Source organism: Haliotis rufescens, unplaced genomic scaffold (assembly GCF_023055435.1).
Source record: "Haliotis rufescens isolate VD_foot unplaced genomic scaffold, xgHalRufe1.0.p SCAF_20, whole genome shotgun sequence".
In the NCBI taxonomy this organism is placed as follows: domain Eukaryota; kingdom Metazoa; phylum Mollusca; class Gastropoda; order Lepetellida; family Haliotidae; genus Haliotis; species Haliotis rufescens.
In genome coordinates this window covers 19,714,397-19,734,907 of record NW_025963891.1, presented here as the reverse complement: position 1 = coordinate 19,734,907, position 20,511 = coordinate 19,714,397, and the positions used below count along the sequence as shown (strand labels likewise).

Below are 20,511 nucleotides of genomic sequence, written 5' to 3'. Positions count from 1 at the left end.
TATCAATTTGTAACCTAAAACGTCATTGTGTCGGAGAGAACATTTTGTGATTGGTTGGATCCTAAATAAAAGAGAGCATCACCTTGTAAACAATACACTATATAGTAATACGCGAAAAAACTTATGAAATGTGGCTTGTGAACACAGATATATCATTGACATGTTCAGGTTGACTTATTGATATTTACGAAGACTATTGCCTTATGTGTACTCTTCATTTTGTCAACAGGATGACGAATGGTTTGGGCATGGCGGAAGACGAGGAACCAAATTTGACATTCGAGATGATTATCCCAAGTAAAGCCCCGGCAGATCACAGCAATGTTACAGTATTAGAGAGGAATGCCAGTACACCGTTACCCCCAGGATACGAACCATTGGTTGTTCCTCTGTACACACAGACCATCATTATCACAATGTACTCCTTGATTGTCATACTTGCTTTTGGTGGGAATTTGATCATCTGCTATACAGTAATGAGGGCAAGCCGGATGAGGACAGTGATAAACCTCTTCATAGTCAGCCTTGCTATTAGTGATCTATTAATGGCGCTGTTTTGCATTCCCTTAACATTTGTTGCAAATCTTATTCTTAACTATTGGCCTTTTGGAGATTTCTTGTGTCCGGCCTGGTCTTACCTTCAAGTAGTCGTAGTGTTTCTCAGCTCCTTCACTCTGATTGCTATAAGCATGGATAGATATGTGGCAATCATTTTCCCTCTCAGACAAAAGCTGACAAAATCAAAAGCCCTCTTTATTATCTGCATAGTGTGGTTCCTGGCTCTAGCCGTGCCTACACCCACTGCCTATTATGCCAGAACACATCGCTACGTGGATTACCCAACAGCACCAACGTTCTGTGAGGAAATATGGGATGATGATCAATCGAAGAGAATCTACTCCACGGCTATCTTGATCCTGCAGTACATGCTGCCTCTGGTAGTGATGGCCATCACCTATGGCCAAATTATACTTGTCATGTGGATCAACAAACCACCAGGGGAAGCTGTGTCTAGTCGAGACCAGAGGATGGCAGAATCTAAGAAAAAGGTAAGCCAATGCTGGCATATAAAAACACTAAGGCATAATTAGTTTGAACAGAAAGTGACATTTCGAAACAGAAAGTGTTATTACCAGTATTTGCAATGTCATTTTACGGGTTTAAAAAATAATACGTTCTAACAAATTCTGGATAAAATAGTTTGTCCTCGGGGTAAACAAGACAAAAATACGTGTTCGCTGGACATGATCTGGATGTTCTCAATAATAGTGTACGTGGCTCCTCCTATCAGAGAAAAGATCTATTGCTCCAAGCACTGGCTTAGTCTCAATAAGGATAATTCCCCCCAGGTCTCTCTGCGCTTCAGGATATGACATAGATCCTATTGTAATCAAAACATCGGAATGAGTGAGTTTGGTTTTACATTTCTTTCAACAGTGGTTCAGTTACATCATGGCGTTCAACGGCAAACCATGTGCTCGTTTAAAAACACACACGAAATCTACCGTGAAGTTGGAAATAACTCTCTTCTGATTGGTCAATCAGATGTTATATAATCACAATAAACCCCCGATGGTTCGGTTCAAATTTTCTTAAGGGTGGTTACATCTTCAGGTAACCCAGCACTTCTTTGAAAACAGAGCAGTTATTTTTCTCATCATTACAGTACGAAAATGATGTTCAAAAGTTCTTTTAAGTTTAAATAAAAAATTCCGCATATGAAATTATGAAAAGGGTGTTTCATGGCGCACCTGTCAGTTGTGCCCTAGTGCTTTGAATATAAGTGAACGTTGATTTACGCCGCAGTTATTTATATCTAGCTATATCACGGCGACCTGTAAATGATCGAGTGTGACCATGTAAACCAGTGGTTGAATGTATGAACACCCCGTTGGAGTACGATGAAACATAATCAAGAAGTGATCAGTCGATTCACATTTTAGTCGGTTTGTACGACAACCATGGGTACAAACAATCCTTTCTGTCCCGGAATCTCATCGGTGGAGCTTAATAGTTATTCAACTGAAACCGTAATCCATATTACGGACGCGAAATATGTTAATGGTTCGTTTCAATTGAAGTCATCTCCTACCAATCGTGTAGATGTGTGTTTTTATGTTGAAGTTCCACTTGGCAAAGATGATGAACCACAGACGCAACCTCGACAACTCGTAAAACATTACAAGAAACTTTAGATCAAAGAATAATAGTTAATGTTGCATGAAATAGTTCGCGAGTGATGTTTCACGACACAAAAGGGATATGGTGGCACGGTGTAAAGTATGCTATCCCTGTCTGTAGTCTATGACACGATATTGTAGCTGTTGACATCAGTATTACAATCCTTCAAAAGGATGTAAGCCGTGCAGGAAATAATGAAATGTTCAAACATGTTTTTGATGAAGAAATCGCCCGTTAAAAAACATTCTATTCTTACTTCAAAGACTGAAACAATCTAGAGAGAAATACGTATCCCCTTTTGTTGTGTTCGTTGTGACTTAATGTCTGTAGGCTTGGAAATCCTAACGGAAATTTCACCCAGGTTAAAAACAGCAAAACCACAAAACACGCGGTACTTTATGTACCGTGATTGTAGGCATATTAAATACATAGAGCAGCACCATATCGTAGAAACCGGTTTGTGTATATGTTTTTTTTGTAGTGGCCTGTAATTAATCGAGTCTGGACCATACAAAGCAGTGATTGATATTACGAGCCACATCCCTCGCTGTCTGGTGCAATGGCACGCAATCAATGGCACATGTACAGCATGGTCTCTTGATCCATCTGGTAGCCTCGTAAAGATAGGCACAAGGAGCTTAAGTTTGGGATCTATTCTGACCCAGATTCCACACGGGGTAGCCACATGTAAAAGTTTTACTTAGACCATTTAATATGGGTTGGGCTGGGGTGTCATGTTGTTTTCTTCACTTTTAGGGCTGAGGTGTGTTTTCTTCATAAAAGAGAGCTGGGAATGTTTCAAGTCACGTTTTAAATTCTACCTATGAAAGGAATATTAAACTTTTTCACTATTCACTTAAACGTGATAACTGTACAGACGAAAGTGGTTTTTTAAAACAATCCTTGGATTTGTGTAAAAACTAATTGATTGTTTTTAGGCCCTGGATCCGGAGAGTTTTATCAAGCCGTCACCGCGTGGCGGATCATGACAATAATCTTTAATTAATTCACGTCAACAGAAGTGAAATAACACACCATTCTTTCATATGACTATGGTTAATCTGTTGTGGCTTCTGGGCATTGCAACACACAGTGTTACAGTTGTGGGTGTTCCTCAACTTGTTGTGAGGAGTACTACCAAGTTATACTTCAAATAGCATGATAATGTTGTACGTAAATATTCTTTTAGACCTTTGGTTTATGATCGTCTTTCGTTTGCCTCTTGTCTTGTACAAATCTATATATGTGTGTTTGATAAACACTGCTGTGAGTGAGTATGGTTTTACGCCACTTTTAGTAATATTCCAGCAATATCACCACCAGAAATGGGCCTCACACACTCTACCCATGTGGGGTACACATGCAACGCCAATCATGAATTGTGAAATTTGGCAATATTTCTATTACTGATAATTCTCACATTAATATATCAGAGTTTTCTTTGAAATGAGATTGCGGTATGTACATCTGTGGTTTTGCTCGTACCACTGTGAAAATAAATCAGTTTGAGACGGTCGCACACGATGCCTATCACGATGACTACTTTTGATTCCCGTCGATATGAGGCGATTTCGGATCATTTTGTCACTAAGTCTGATGTTTGTCCTTGCTCTGAACTCAGTGTTTACTTGTGTATAGGATATAAAGCGATCCCGTAAAGCAATTATCCTCATTTAGCGATCGTCGAGAGGGATTGTTTTGGGCTTCCCTCCACGACCAAGTCTCATAACAACGTCCCATGTTTGCCTTTTGAGATTTCACAGTCGTGACACCACACTGCTGCAGCTAGTCATATAGATATTCCAGACCCAGTGCTACTAATTAACTAATATGTTTGTGCTGAACTCATGTATTGTCTTGTTTCCACAACAAGGAGGATGCACATGCGCATCGATGTATGTTTACGACCAACACATTGTTGACGCATGCTTTCAACGTTTGTGAGTTTCATTGCTGCGTTTGGTGGCACTATTTGCAGTGGTATGTTTGCAATGAGCCGTCGATATTTGGGATGCTCCTATATACATGGCTTCATGAAAGATGCATCCCATTATTTCTTTCCATCCGTTATATATACAATGTTCATGCATGTCTATCGGATCTTGGGCTTACAGCGCAACGACAACCACATTATGGACATCCTTTGCTGCACACAGATAATGGTTAATGTATTCACAACATTCACCATCCACAGCTTTCGCCTCAGTATTCAATCCCTAGATACTTAATCGAACGAGAATCATCTGCGCTTACTTTGTTAAAGTCCTGTTTTGGAATTCTACGTTAATAGAGCAAACAAGCTCGCAACAAACAAAACCGTCTGAATTCTACCCAATTTCTTTCCCACTCTTTAAGTGGAAAATGAATCATTATCGAAGATTTAAGATCTAATTCTTCAGCAAAACCAGAACGCATTCATCAGTTTTTCAAACAGCAAAAAATTAAATCCCTGATTTTAATGGGAACTTTGCGTGTTTGTCATGAAGAATCGACCTCCACACTTTGCCGATTGACAGATGGTGGCACTGTGTTGGAACTGGGGCAGTCAGAGTCCTTCACACATCGATTTCCATTATCAAAGACCAACAGATCCGTCAATGCACGAACAAGGCCAATAGAATTCAACCTCTGAAACACTCCTGTAATCGCACAAATAATTCTTGTACTACACATGTATCATGTTGCGACGATATGAAGAAATTAATGCAGGGTTATGCAGGAATCAATATTGTCTGTGTTAGATTGCAAACGTTACATTGTTAGTTATATGTATACAACGTCCAATGTCGCATGCTAACATCACTTTACGATCATGGTTGTAACATGTAAATAGCGGAAACGCGATAATACATGTAAAAACTTACATGTCGTTTGTAACAGTTTCATTTTTGTTTTAATATTGAATTCATATTGTATCGCACTTGATGAAAGAACTGACTCTCATTTGCCTAACAGACTAATATGCAAGACTGATCTTAATTCCCTTTATCAAACTTCCATAAACCAAGCTTATCAGCTCAAGAACTCTTCTGGGACCATCGATATTCTGAATCATCATCTTTCACAACTCGGGGTTCGCTGGAATAAAATACTACGAGTAACTGATTGATTACATGTACTGTTCAGAACGCAAATCTTTAATAATTTCCCTTAGCAAACAACGTATGGTTGTTAAATATTAGTGTAATGATTGTCTGTGCATGTACATGCATATTTGCCAACAAAAGAATAAAGATACTCTTTGCATTGGCAAGACGTCGAGCGTAAAACTCACGGTATTATTTAACCGACTTTCGGCTTCTTTCGCATTCAGCGTAAGCAGAATATCATACACGTGATTGTGTACAATACTGAAATGTCGCAAAGACAACGCATGGCAGATGACGCGGAACGTTTGCAGGGGTGCCGTTGCTTCCCATCTTTCGGAATATTATAAACTTCCCTTGTCACGAAAATGTCACGGCAAGTGCAAAAGCATTCACACACGCTACAATTGTTTTCAACGGAAATATATGAAGAAGATATTTTTAATCGCGACCACCTTTTGACATATTTTATTATTGGTAAATGCGGTGATTGTGACGTGTTGACCAGAGATCTGCTGTTCGTGTTTTGGAAGCGCAGGTGGAACCACCTGGTTTTGTAGTCAAGGATCATTCAGGAGACATACTCTACCAACTCTTTTTCTTTAACATGCCATATGTTTTCCACAAGTTTACCTATCGTCAACCCTTAAAACAGGTCATGTTTTGTCGTAAATCGAAAATATATTGCTTCTCTCGCAGCTTTAAAACTACATTTAGCTTAATTAGTTCGTTACGATAACATTACCAAACTCTTAGCGATAAGTCAGCTTCGTGAATAGACCACCTGACCCTTTGCCGGAACCTGTCATGTCTCTAAATGTGTAAGGATGATCTACTTGCTGAACCAGCTCTGGGTGAAGAGGAATAGCGTTGTTATTAGACGTTTCGTGAAAGAGATCCTGGCTCCAACGATCTTACACCCTCAGAGTCAAGTTCTAAACAGTTTACATGATCCCCGAAAATTGCTATCAACATAGTTGACTCACACTTTCTTGAGATTGACTTCGGAAAAGAGCCGTCAAATAATCGAACGAGGATTACCCACAGGCAATATTCGAATCCTTTAACGGTCACTGGTTCATGAAATCGACCTACAGACGGTTTTTCTATTCAACTTCAAGTAGAAGGGGTATATATTCCTGTATTTCAAGTGCCACGTGTGTCATTACTGACACAATTTAGATCCTGAGATAAAACGGTCAGATTTGATGTGATGGTCAGAAGTGGTAAATCATTGCACAGTTCAGGGGGCTGGTGATCTTAATTTTACGCCTTCACGAATTGACCATGCCATATATCAGGCACAACGATCGCAAGGTTAAGTCAAATGGCACCTATAACAAAGAACATTTAGGAGACACGTTTGATGTTCGGAGACAAGTTTTGCCCATTTGCAAATGTATTTGAATCAATATTCTACTTCCGTTTATGACGATTGTAGATCAAATTTGAATATGAACTGCAGAAACTTTATTTCGACGACTGCTACATAAATAACCTGATTCGTTTTCGTGAATATACGAACAGAAACTATGGGTATATACAGAAAAAACTGAAAGTTCGTTTTTAAAGAATATAGAATAATGCAGAACGTACTGGCAGAAGAAATGGTTTAATGTATACTAATACCTCATAATGTCTCAACATAACCTCGTTCCAGAGATTCCACTGATAGGTCATATGGCTACACAAGTGATTTAAAGATAACGAATAAACGTATCAGTCCTTTTGGTGCAGAAACTTATAATAACCCAATTTGTATTCAATAGAGGTAGTTTTATTCAAAGGCATATACATCAGATATAATATGATATTGTGAAAGCCAGTCAGACATGTCCGATATATCATGTACAATTTGACTCATCGGATAAATGGGTCATGATCGGTCTGTAATTCGAAAATTATATTTTTCAGACACAGCGGCAGCAGGTTAGGCAGAAATAGATGTAATGTTCGCGCATGCCTTCAAAGTGGGCTATTAAGATGGATAAAGGTATAACCATGTCTTGGGAAAGTTTTGAGGTGGTTTATCTCGACAGACAATGTAAAACAGTTGGATTAATGTTTCTTGAAAGTTCTTGTAGCTTTGAGGTCGAAATGATACCAAAAGTACATCGAATGATGTTCATGGTGATTTAACTAAGTACAACCACACTGCATAATTCGATTATATTTACAACTAATGTCAGAAAAAAACACATAACTAAAGTTTATGTGTGTATTATGTAAAGAGACTAGAGGGACATAAAAAAAAATAATCGAGATATGATTTACACAATTACGATGTAAAGTTAAAAGTGTATTGGCAACAATTATATATTTATCCAACATTTTTCAGTAAAAACATAAAGTTATGAATATGATATAATCAGATAAAAAAGTAACGAACATTACATTTTTATTTTTTCATGTGGCACAGTGTGACGAGTGTGACGATTGCTTTTTTTGGCGTTTTATTTTATGCATACTGTTATATGGCAGAGTAATTTATTGTTACACAATGAGTGTAACTGTATAATATTGCTTCTGATATTCAATAGAAGTTCATTGCATTATGTTTGAACAATGATTAGTAATTAGGAATGTAGTAATTTTTAATGTAGGCAGTGGTGAGCAAGTTATAATTAGATGTTCGAATTTTCTGTAAACCTCCGGAAGGGCATGGATGGATGTCAAGCGTTATAGAAACATGTAGAATATGCTGCGATGTTCTTGTGACACTAGAATGGTCTAGCACTGTGTGGAAAGTGCTGGAGTTAAGTTTGACTATATAAGTGGAGCGGACGAGTACCTGTCTCATCTCACATTTCAACTCACATTTCATCTGACATTACACATCAAGACGAGCCATTCATACTGCCATTGAGAATTATACTACCAGTCTACTGAATACTGCCAATGTAATTGCTGTACAGTAATTTGTATTGATTTGTAAACCTAGTTAAGTGTGAAATACAATTGCTGATTGTATACAATTTGTTGGTTGTTTGTTCCACACTAAATTGTTTTACGTACAAATTTCTGGGTTAACACATCATTTTTTAGTTTGGGAATCGACACGTTAACTATACATTAATATTATACAACCAAAAACCAAATTTGTAAAAAAAATATCAGGATCAGGTCAGTGGATATCCCAAATCCGTTGAAAGTCATGTTTGAGACAAAACATGTCGGCATTAGTGGCCGAAGCATTCAAACCCGTAGCAGATAATGCATGACGTGTACATGTGAATAGAAACGACAAAATTCATTCATTGTTAACTCGGACACGTGTACTGGGAAATATATACCGTCTGGATAAACCGTGTTAAACATACATGTTCTTTACAGAATATGAAAGTGAGCACGTTGTTTGCATACATGTATGGGACATATATAGGTCATTATTGAATTCATTTGGAGTGAGTGGGTTAGTTGGACTTAACGCTGCTTTTAACAGTATTCCAGTTACATCACGGCGTGTCAGCTTAATGTTGGAGGAAAGACCGATGTGATGCACGGGTATGGTGCTGACAAACCTAGAAACATAATCGGGGCGAATCGGGATTCTAACCCACAATCATATGTTTCTGGCGTGCCCAGGTGACGCAACTCTGCACAGCGAATCGAGGCGCCTGTGACGACTGGGCCACCCGTGCCCTTCGAATTCATTTGGACATACTTCATGGGAATACAAGTCACCATTCTGTTGAAGGCACTAGATATGCTTTAGTTTTGCTCACGATTGTTACTGTGTATAATTATCATATCACAGCTACTAATATATCTTTCTAATACAGTAACATACGCTACGTGTATACATTTGTAGTTGGAACGCGTTGTTACTTGAAACTGTAGGATCTCAGGTTCACACTAGCGACAAAATAAAAGCCGTAATGATAATAGATCTGTGCTAAAAGCAGACTCCATTGTAAGATACCGACCATGAATCACAAATAGTGATGATACCAGGAGAGTGTATCCTACCTCACTAGTAGAACCCGTTAAGTGCAATCTGAAGGCAAATCAAGTGTATAAAGTTGTTCATACGACAGGTTTGGTGTCATATCATAATTGAGATCACTGCTCGTCATTTGATTACCCCTAAATATTTCGTCTTCCCCTACTGTCAGCAGAGACTTCATTATTGACATTGACCTCTCTACCGTGAATTGTAGCCTCGAATTGCGGGAACCTACTTACCATTTACCGAGATGCATTTGGATTAGTAGAATGCATAAACTAACTCTTGGGTCACTGTGCCTAGATTATAAAGTGGTGGTTAGCCTTCCGTTCTTTGTGCCTAAAGCAAATTTTGTTTTCACGTGATATCCACATCATGATCATCCCCTGCAATGGTCTTGGACTGTATTTGATTCCAAACAAATTACATTACTCAGTGTATAATTAAAAGAATGTCAGTTTTCTTATGACACTGAAGAAATCCGATATCCCGCTTATCCCAGGTTTTGTTTACGTCAACATGCAGTTAGAAAGAACGATACTTAAATATGTTTTTCCAAACCACTAAGGTTTGTACGTCACAAGCATAATGTTTTACGTGCTCGGATCTGTCATTGCGTCCATTTTACTGCTTTGCTTCTTCGTAGATGGAACTCGACAGTTTAATGCACAGTGCTGTAGGTTTTATAGTTTGAAGCATGTTACCATTGATTTAATACCTCTTTATTTAATTTGAAAGAGAACACGTTAGAGCTGCCTTAAATGCTTTTCACTTGTTACCCTCAAACTATAGCTTTTTACCAATTCACTTCACTGACACCAGGGAGATCCATTGAAAGCCGTTTTATCACGGATACTGTGTGAACACAATTCAGGAGGACGACTTTGTCGTATCTTGACCTTCTTGGCCAATTGCACAGCGCTTTATACAGTCTAGGACTAGCTTAAGGACAGTTTACAACATGAATTCAATAATATTTGCAATTGGTTATCCAAATTGTATTGACGAACACATCCTTTCGCTGAGATCAGATACTGGGATCCTTGGATAGTTGGATATGATAGTTGTATTTTCCAATCGGAATCAACTATTCTTCAAAGTCAGAAAACGCGCATAACAAATAAAACGTTTGAATAAAGCAGCCGTTCTTATGCGTGCACATAAAATGTATCGCTATCGAAAGTTTTTTCTGGAACAAATTAATGCTGGCCATAATTGGACAAGGATGAAACGCTGGGAACGAGAACAATGAATTGGAATGGCGTGCAATAAGGCTAGTTGTGATTCGTCTTCATTACAAACATAATAGAATGGTTGGCGTGAAGAAATATGTTCTTTAGGAAGCGTGTGGTCCTTGCATTCTTAATAATGGCCAATAATGGCGAAATAGCCAATTCCCTTTCACCGATTTATTCACCTGAGTGAAAAGAAAACTATTCAGAACCTGTTCGACAAGAGGGATGGCTTCAACTTCAAACTTCCCCTTATTGTCGAGCAATACTCCAGCAACTCCAGCGTTTGATGTCTACATTTCAGAACTTTTTACAATCGAGCATCCTCTTTCAAAGAATATTTTAAAGAGCGTGATACGACTTTTGCTCATACGTGGTTTGATAAGGGTTACAATAGTCAAGGCCTCGTGTTAGTTTATGTTCCCCGAGCCACACACCTAATTATATTGCATGTATACTCTACAAAAAAAACAAACGCAAAACTGATTTTAGACGTATGTTTTATATAACATATAAATCAAGAGATGGTAACCGATTGTTCAAAATTGGCACACATCATTGTCATTGACCCAGGTACCACATGGCACATATGGAACTGTATACAGTATACAGTCTATTTTCAAGGTGAAGGTCATATTTTCTCAAAATCTTGTATGGCCACCATTAGAGTCCAAAACTGACTCGCATCGTCGTCCCATGGAAGCAATCAGATCCCGAATTATGGCCATGGTTATTTTCACCAACTATACTTGCAGCGCTTGTGCTAACCGTCGGAGTTTCTGTGTTTGTTGCTAACGTGCTCCTTGTCGTTGATCAATTGCATCACACAAATGTTCGATTGGGTTTAAATCTGGAAACCATGGCTGGACATGGATATTGTGATTCCTGAAAAGGCTGTTGTCAGTTTTGCAGTGTGAGGTCGGGCGTTGTCTTGCTTAATGAGAAGGACGTTTGGCCGAAGCATCTCATCCGTGTAACATTGTGTCGTTAAATTTCCCAGAACTTGCACCAAGTCTGTTCTACCCGTGTAGGAGATGGCTGCCCACATCATCACACTACCACCACCAAATCTGTCCATTTCCTGTATGCAGTTTCGTGCATAACGTTCCCTACGACGCCTGTAAACACAACGTTTACTATCTGCACGGTGAAGCACAAAACGAGACTCGTAACTAAACCAAACTTGTCTCCATCGCAGTTGTGGCTATACTCTGTGACCTTTACACCAAGGTCGCAGCCGACGATGCAGATCCGTCGAAATGACCCCTCGAACTGGTCGTAAAGCGCGAATACATTCAGCGTGAAAACTGTTCCCCACTGTCTGGGCTGATATCATACGCATTCCTGGTATGGCCGTTGATGTAGAGGTGGCCGTGGTGGTGGTTATCTGACGTAAGTGACGTAGCCGTATGATTCTGTCCTGTGCTCCTGTAGTGATGCGTGGTCGACCGGATCTGGGAAGGTGACGCGTTGTCCCGTGTGTCTGATAACGGTTCCACATCTTGTAATCTTCGTGCTACGTGGAAAACCTGGCTACAGCCGAAGATGATTCTACTGTTTGCAGTCGACCGATGGCGTTGTTGCGTTTGGCTTCCGTCAGTCGTGGCATGTTTTCGCTGTTCCCTTGCTGTATGATTGTGATTGCATACAAATGAAAACCCAACGTTTTTATAGCCCAACAAGTGATGTTGCACGTGCACTACATGTTGGTGTGTTTCGGCACCAGGCTGTCAGGTGGTTGTGTTTTTGCAATATTTCCATCTTTTCTGCAGTACCTCATTCTTTCTACACAAATCAATCCCAATCTATGCTGAAATGACCAATTCATTGTTGGTATTAATTGTGTTTGGGTGTCGGCAACACTCTCTCAGCTATTTACGATTTTACTACTCTGGGGTTCCGTCTTTTGCTGAGTATATGTCTTATGCATGCATGCTTTGGTCAGAATTGGTAAGAATACCACACTCGGTTAGACATTTATCCCATTCTTCGTAGCAGAAACTTTCATTCGGAAAATATCGTAAATACCCAGAGAACTGCGTCTTACATAATTAATCGAGACACGAAAGTGCGGTTGGTATGTTACAAATGTAATGCCAACAACACGGCAATTCGTTCGGGGAACATAAAAGAATGTACCTTTTATGGTGGTGGTGTACATTGGAAATAATAGAATGAGTGTCAGCCAGCCAGAATCAGACATTCATGTGTAAGGTACGATAAGTCCAAATGTGACGCATCAGTGACAAACATGATGTCCTCAAAAGCACACATTTAAAGTCTACTAGTGTTTGCGTTTCTTCACTTCTTAAACACTTTTCGCCGCGGTATTATCAGACACCACTGATAATGCAGGAAACACGTCCCATCCAAATTTTATCGGAAATCCAGAATCTGAAGCTAAGCTATTTAAGACGTCAGGTCCTAGGAGACCAGCGACGAAGACATCCTGTGTTAAATCTGTTTAGTTATATGAATAGGAATTCAATTGAAATTGATTTCATGCAGCCATTCCTGAATTCAGACCACGCTTTGAAATTCTTCTAAATAGATTCCTATGTTCTCTTAATGTCCTCTAAGTACATTTCCAATTTCTGCGAAAAGAGTAGGAAATATTATGGAGTCAAGTTCACGATCTTCAAGCTGCCTAAGACTTCCCGTTTAATGAAGTGAGACTGTGAGGATCCGACTTGAACCATTTCAATTTGCTGTAACGCTGTCGACGAAATTAGCTTAATCTTTTGGCGACATGTACGCTCTTACTGATTCTGAAGGACTGCTGTTTTGCACGCATGATGTCTTATAGCAAATGTGACTCAAAGTAATCAAATTTCTTCTCAGATATCATTTTGATTTGTGTATAAGTGTCTCTCAATCATTGTATACAGGATACGATAAACCACAATTTGCCTTGTGTGAGGTGTGAGGCTCTGTTATAAATGTACAGATATTCACTTGAACAACAGGTCATTAAAGCGCCGAAAAACATGACTCAACTTCTATCATGGTTTTCGATATTTCAATTCAGAACATGAATTTACCCATGACTGAAGTATGCGAAATATGGCGTAAATTCAATATGTCTTGTCGTTTAGTTTGATTATTTACTATTCAAACAGATTATTATGAAGATATGTATTGTGGCGTATTGTGCTGTATTACGTGAAGAAATAATACGCTTCCTTTAACAAGGTATTCATGATAGGTATCGTTATACTCTGCGATGGTGGAATAGAGATCATCTTCGATTATCATGTGCACTGAAGATCTATTCTTTTGTGATTACCTTGTATCTATTTCCGTTTCGAAAGTGACGTCACCAACTCCAGCTCTCTTATGATTAACATAGCTCATGCTTATTTTCTCTCGCTCATGAGCTAAATATCAACAACCAAAAAAATACCTCTTCTGAATCGCGTCACTGTCAATGTCGCCCCCACACATTCAGTCGAATCAGAAAGCTGTTATAAATGAATTGTTAGCTGGAAACCATGTTTCTTGAGTACAAAGACGTAGGAGGAAAGACGTTTAGATTTAATACCCTCTGGTTGAAATCGATACGACACGCAAAGATGTTTAGAGTCCCGGAGACATTGCCCCTTGTTTAATTTTTTCATGACAATACAGCGTTTGACCTATTTTAGCGTCGTGTCATTCGAACCGTAATCAAAACAAGGCTATGGTGACATGTTGATCCATGTTATACATCAAAATAGAATGTACATATCATACACTGGGACTTCGAGGGTGAATAGATAAAATTTAAATTAGGTATACGTTCATAGATGTTATCGTAAGTGATAAGCATGCTCATGATTCAAACGAATCCTTGTGTTAATGATCTCAGCTTCAACTCAGATTCCAGCAAAATCAAATCTTTGATAGAATATCTCTATATTAAAACACCCCTTGAAGATGCTGGGTTAGAATTGGTCTTCAGCAACCCGTGCTTGTTGTCAGAGGCGACTAACGGGATCGTGTGGTCACGCTCCCTGACTTGGTTGATGCATGTTATCGTTTCCCAATTGCGTAGATCGATGCTCATGGTGCTCATCACTGGGTTGTCTGGTCCAGATTCGATGGTCCGTCATATAGCGGCGTTGAACAACAAAAAAGCAAAGCTACATTATTACACCAAACTGATTATCATTATTGTTTATCAATTTCAAAGATACATATGTGTAGGATATATCTACTTTTTTCTGCCCTGCCATGGTTTATTTAAACGTTTCAGATTGGTTATTCCAGGAGTTAAAGGGGGGTTCTCTGCTGTGTAGGCAAATTAGTCACCGTTTCGGCGGAATGATTTAACGTTGCAGTACACTCAACTGAAAGAAATCCTGTCGTACCAAATGAAACCTCATCGTTCTTTCCGCTATAAAATATTACTGAAGCAGGCTGTCTATATATGGACTTTACAAAGGCTCCTTGCCTATAAGGTGATAATTTGCACCGTTACATATTGTCATATAAAAGATTCCAAATGATGTCTTACACACGCTCCCCACCCCTAGAACAACCATGGTTCTTTCCGCTAATAGATATAACTATGGTGGGGATTTTATAACAAATCTTACGAGTACATAGAATTCCTACCTGTAGTCATTGAAACATCATGGTTCTTACATATCTTTTACATATTGGTAAAACAGAGTCTATATGAGATGTCACAAAGACTCCCTAACGATAAATTTGCGCTTTTCGATGTAGAGGAGAGTGACGTTCTTATAATAGTGCGGGACTGAGTTGGTTTAACGACATTCATCGGCTGTTCATTGAAAGAATGGGAGAACAATATTTTACATGTATTTTTACATATTCTTTTGGTTGTTTTACGTCACACATCACCAGTATTCCAGCTATATGACGGCGGTCTGTTAATAATCGAATCTGTACCAGGCAAAACAGTGATTGACATCATGAGCATCGATCTACGCAATTTGGATACGACGACATGCATCAACCAAGTCAGGGAGCCTGACCACCCGATGCCGTTAGTCGCTTCTTACGACAAGCATTGTCACCTCACAGTATGATATGTCGAAATGGGTCATGGTGATGTTGTGTGAAAATAGTATACGTTTTACGTATGTGCTTAGCGTGTAAGCGTTCGTACATATCGAAAGGTCCGTAAAAGCTCTTACATGTACATGAACATCTTTGAGTTCCAAGGTATATCATGTTTAGGTTATCAACGTTTTGACATAAATCCTCTAATTTTTAAATATGAAGATATATGTAGATTTACAAAATCTCGAACAAGTGTTATTGAAAGATAATAAACGAAGAGATACTGGGTGCTTCCTTCACGCAGTCCACACGGACAAAGAACATTGATCCTGGTGAAGAAAATAATCCTAAGAAGGGCAACCCATCTCTGAAAATTGAAAATCTGTCAAGTCAGTAATCCGATACAGCAATCAATTGCATGTATGAAGAAATGATCACAGCGTTGAGCTTTTCGCGTCAAGAAGTTCTTTTAAATCATAGCCCCATATCGGAAATTGTCAAATCCCCGTGATGGCATTCGTTAGACCAAACGGATATCGACCATATTGGTTAATTCACGAGCGAATAACTGTAACGTTTTTCTCTTACCACCAACGGACTTATTGTCTCCATGCTGATACCAATGCACAAAACAAAGTATACCTGTCATTGTAAATTTTCACCAAGGTCCACGGGATGCGGGCTTCGGAACCCGACTCAAGGACTCCACGCGGACGGAATTAGCAATTTGTTTCCTCGGAGCACTACTAGAAATGGGATGTGTGTATTTTAAGGGGAAGATTCGTCACGGGACATTGTCCCTTGGAAACGTTTTCCTAAACGTTAAGCACATTTAGACTTGAGTGGGTGCAATACGTCTTGTTTGTTACTGCTGAATAACACGACACGAGAGGCTAAAAGAAGCGTCTATAGTCTTAAGTAGATAAAAACATTGTATTTTTATCAAAACATTGTTGGGGTGAATTTGGAGATTTGGAAAACACGAATAAAAAGAAAAAGATAACGAAATGCAGCTGGTCTGTCGCAGTAAATCTCGACAAAGATAAGGTCAAATGACAGAGTTCAATGTGAATTATATAGTTGTTTTTCTGGAACGTGTTTCATTTGAATATATTTCAGGATCACTTATTGCTCGACAAGAACATTCTAGCGTTTCTGCATCTTATCCGCTTAGTGTGATAAGTACCTGAAGATTTTATATTCTTTGGACTTTAATTCTTCATGGCCCTTGCTTTCAAAAGCTGCGTGACATAACAGCAAAAGCTATTTTCTTTGCCATGGTATAATCAGTGACGCTAGAACGCCATACCGCCATACCACACTGATGCGTCCCATAACATGATGTGACAATGTCTATACATTGTCCACATCTACTTAGGAACAATAAAGGATAGAGTTCTCCTGTTCAGGATTAACCATGTTAGATGGCTTAATACATTATAACATGGACGAGTTATCTTTTTCCGTTGGACTTTAAGCACGCACGCATTGAATGTTCTGCACAAGTGGGAAATGAGATCAGAAAAGCTGAAATTCTGTCAGGTTGGATCGCAAAGTGCATCCTACAGAGAAAAAGACGGCTCCGTACGAATATCTATTAGATACTCCAATCTGCATTGGTGATTGTTCAATGTCATCGCATCCTTCAACTACAACCTGAAAAAACGACGGTCCAGTCCCTGAAATAGCCCCACTGAAATGTTTCGTCCTATGATGTTACTGAAGTAATCTTAAACCGGAAATCCTACTAATTAGGCCCTTTGTTACTGTGAATTGAAGACGATAGGTTTGATTGGGACAGACGTCGAGAAAGCGATTCTGGTAATTGCATTTTGACGCATAGGGCGTATTTGTATTTTTTTATAGCATGATAATGTACCAGTTAAATACGGATCAATAATCTTCAACCCACGTTTTGGAATTATTGAGTGAAAGAAAGATACATCTGGGGTGGGGATGTCATGTTTAGTACATCTGAGAAGAATTTGTATTCCGGATGTTATATTAGATATCACAATCATGATATGCATTAGGCGTAAGGATTGTAATATCGAATGTAATTATAACTTTTCGATATTTGCACGGGTACATTTTTGAGATTCTCAAATCTCATTGGTCCGTTAAAAACTTGAAAATACATTACATCTGACAAGCACTATGCAAATGATGATGACGTTCTCCCGTGGAGGACTTTCCACGCCACCAGGAGGAAGCCTTATTCTACACCAGTATGATCCAGGCACTCAAGCATCATTGGCAGAAGTGTATGAGATTATGTTGAAAAATAAAAAGCAACTACTCCATTTACGCAGTCCATCATGGCTAGGCTCAGAACGTTCAAGTCATCCCTCGTATCTGACCTTAATGACTCCCATATCGTGTTACTTCAGACCTACTGAAAACAGAGTGACACTAAATTTCTTTTTTGTATTTAGTTGGTGATAACACCATTGCACGTTAGAAATTGTTTCATAGAAATTGTCATCAGATTATGAGTTCAAGAACGTTTTTCGATCTTTTAAATGTCTGATTTTCCGGAATGATCAGCACAGACGCTGGTGTGTGTGTTATAAAGCGTAAAATTGTCAGTCACTGTCAGGCACCAGCTGAAATTGGTGGTAATAGTTTAGTCTGAGACATTGACATACGACATTGACACATTTATTGTCCTTGGTGTAAAAAACGAAAACCAGTGAAAATTATCTCTTTAACGTCGAAATCAATTAGACCATGAAACTTCATATACATGTATGATTCAAACGTGTTCTCTGTGTTGGCGCTGTACAAATAATGTTTTTAGTTTATTTTTTTACTTTTGAGTTGCATACTACCATTTCTAAAGTCGATCTAGTGAATGTACTTTATATACACGTCATGGCCAGCCGTTGTGTTATAATCAGGTTAGTGTTGCGTATGTTCAATGTACAGTTGGAAATGACATACTATGATAGTCAAATGTGACGAGTGACGATGAACTGATATCGGTACTTCTGTGACACCGTAGACTGCCTAATAGTTAGGGATATTGATCTTGGTATTGATATCAGGATGGAAATCAAAATACCAACAGTCGGTCAACGCTGACAGGCATATAATGTAGGCAAATCATTAACACGTGTATGTATACAGTGTCGGAAACACTCTCAGAGGTAGGTAGATATATTTCTAGTGACAAAGGGACACTGCACATGTATTTAAATGTGTATTAAAATGTACGAAGGGGTGTCCTTTAACCACAATAACAACGATGCGGCGCCTCCGTGGAAAATGAACGTTTGAGAGCGTTTGAGACCCTATTGTGTAACAGTCCGTGATCAACCGTGTTAGTAATACAAAAGGATTGGCGTCCACACGTTACCGACTCATCGTCACTCCGGTCCTGCGTGACCGCCAGAGGAACGCACATAGCTCAACCAGGAACAACGATCAACGTCGGCACAAAACAAGTTTGTAATAGACTTCACGTGGGCAAAACATTTATGCACATGTGCCAGTATCGAGTCACAAGTGCCTTCTACCCGACCAACAGCACCACAACTCTCAACATGACATTTGCTAGTGTAATAGCAATGCCTTTGTGTTCCGGGGTGATAACACCAGAGCTCAATTTGCGCGCCATCTGCAGAGGCTCTCGATCAACGATGTTCTGACTCCTTCTCAAAGAAAGCGTATGGGATGTGCATGGTGGACGCGTAGGGTCGTCGACGACAACCACCTTCCAGAGACCTTCAGGAACAGGTCTAGCTTTCCATGATGAAATATAGCAGATCAGTGGAGTCTTCGATGTCGATGCAATGCCTGTTTGGATGAGAGAGGCGGTCCGATTCGATATTGATCACCTGTCATCAATCTGACTCTCCTGGCTCCGTGTATACATTTCACTTTCTGACATTGCAGGAAGTGTTCTGGTGGCAGACGGCCCTTATTCTCCAGTGTTTTTTTCGATAACATTTTGAATCAAGTGTTTCACTGCTGTTGTTTTTTACTTTTTGTGAGCAGTATATATCAGCACTGGTTGAGGTCCTAGTCATGGTTCTAGGTCAGGATCGCCAAAGCGACACTCCACCATCATGGCTTGAAGTGGTATCTTGGCGTTAGTTAAAGAAACTTGGTATTTGGTAATTGGCAGTTGTCATGCCTGTTTTTGTGTTCCAAAACATTTTGTGCCAACTTAATTCCTCCTCTATTGATGATACACGCTTTGTGTTTACTGACGGATGATCAGCTCTTATTTTTTAAAATTTTAAATCGAATATGTGGTTTATTTATTTTTTAAATTAGTCATCGGGGAGTTAGTTTGCTCGTGTCACGGTCTAGTGACCCCGTCACTCCCCGCCTTTATTTCCGACACCTCTCGGCAAAGTCCGGCGCTCGTCAGTCAGGGAATTAGTGGTCCAATTATTTCATTCTCTTGTGGTCTAATGTATTGACTTGATGTATGTTACCTCTTCTATGTTCGCTACCTTATTCTTGTATTGAAAACGTTTTTGTATCTATGAATTTCAAACATTAGGAGAATTGTTATGTACACTCAGATATTTCACTGTTGTTGTTTTTTACTTTTTGTGAGCAGTATATATCAGCACTGGTTGAGGTCCTAGTCATGGTTCTAGGTCAGGATCGCCAAAGCGACACTCCACCATCATGGCTTGAAGTGGTATCTTGGCGTTAGTTAAAGAAACTTGGTATTTGGTAATTGGCAATTGTCATGCCTGCTTGTGTGTTCCGAAACATTTTGTGCCAACTTAATTCCTCCTCTATTGATGATACACGCTTTGTGTTTACTGATGGATGATCAACTCTTCGAAAGTAGCGGATGATCACTTTAAATACAAGTATTCCTACGGTACGTTGTAATGTGGCAGTGTGACCTTTAAAATTGTATAGCATACCATCCTACCGAACTAAAATGAGGAAGAAACGGAACTCTGCCTCTCAGTTGATTTTACAATTTTATTTTATTTTCTATTGATTTTTTTTAAGTTAGCTTATACTATACAAAGAAATGAACTGAACTTGCGCTTCGTCAACACTCGCCGAATACTTCAACATGGTT

The 20,511-nt window shown here is 39.2% G+C and overlaps 1 protein-coding gene across 1 annotated transcript in view; it reads left to right on the top strand.

Moving 5' to 3' along the window:
- LOC124137401 (RYamide receptor-like) overlaps positions 1–20,511 on the top strand; it is a 73,415-nt gene that overhangs the window by 45,188 nt on the left and 7,716 nt on the right. The window contains exon 2 of the mRNA XM_046503689.2: positions 230–1,049. Within this exon, the coding sequence (XP_046359645.1) occupies positions 231–1,049 (819 nt within the window). The 5' untranslated portion in view covers position 230. The remainder of the gene's footprint in view (positions 1–229; positions 1,050–20,511) is intronic.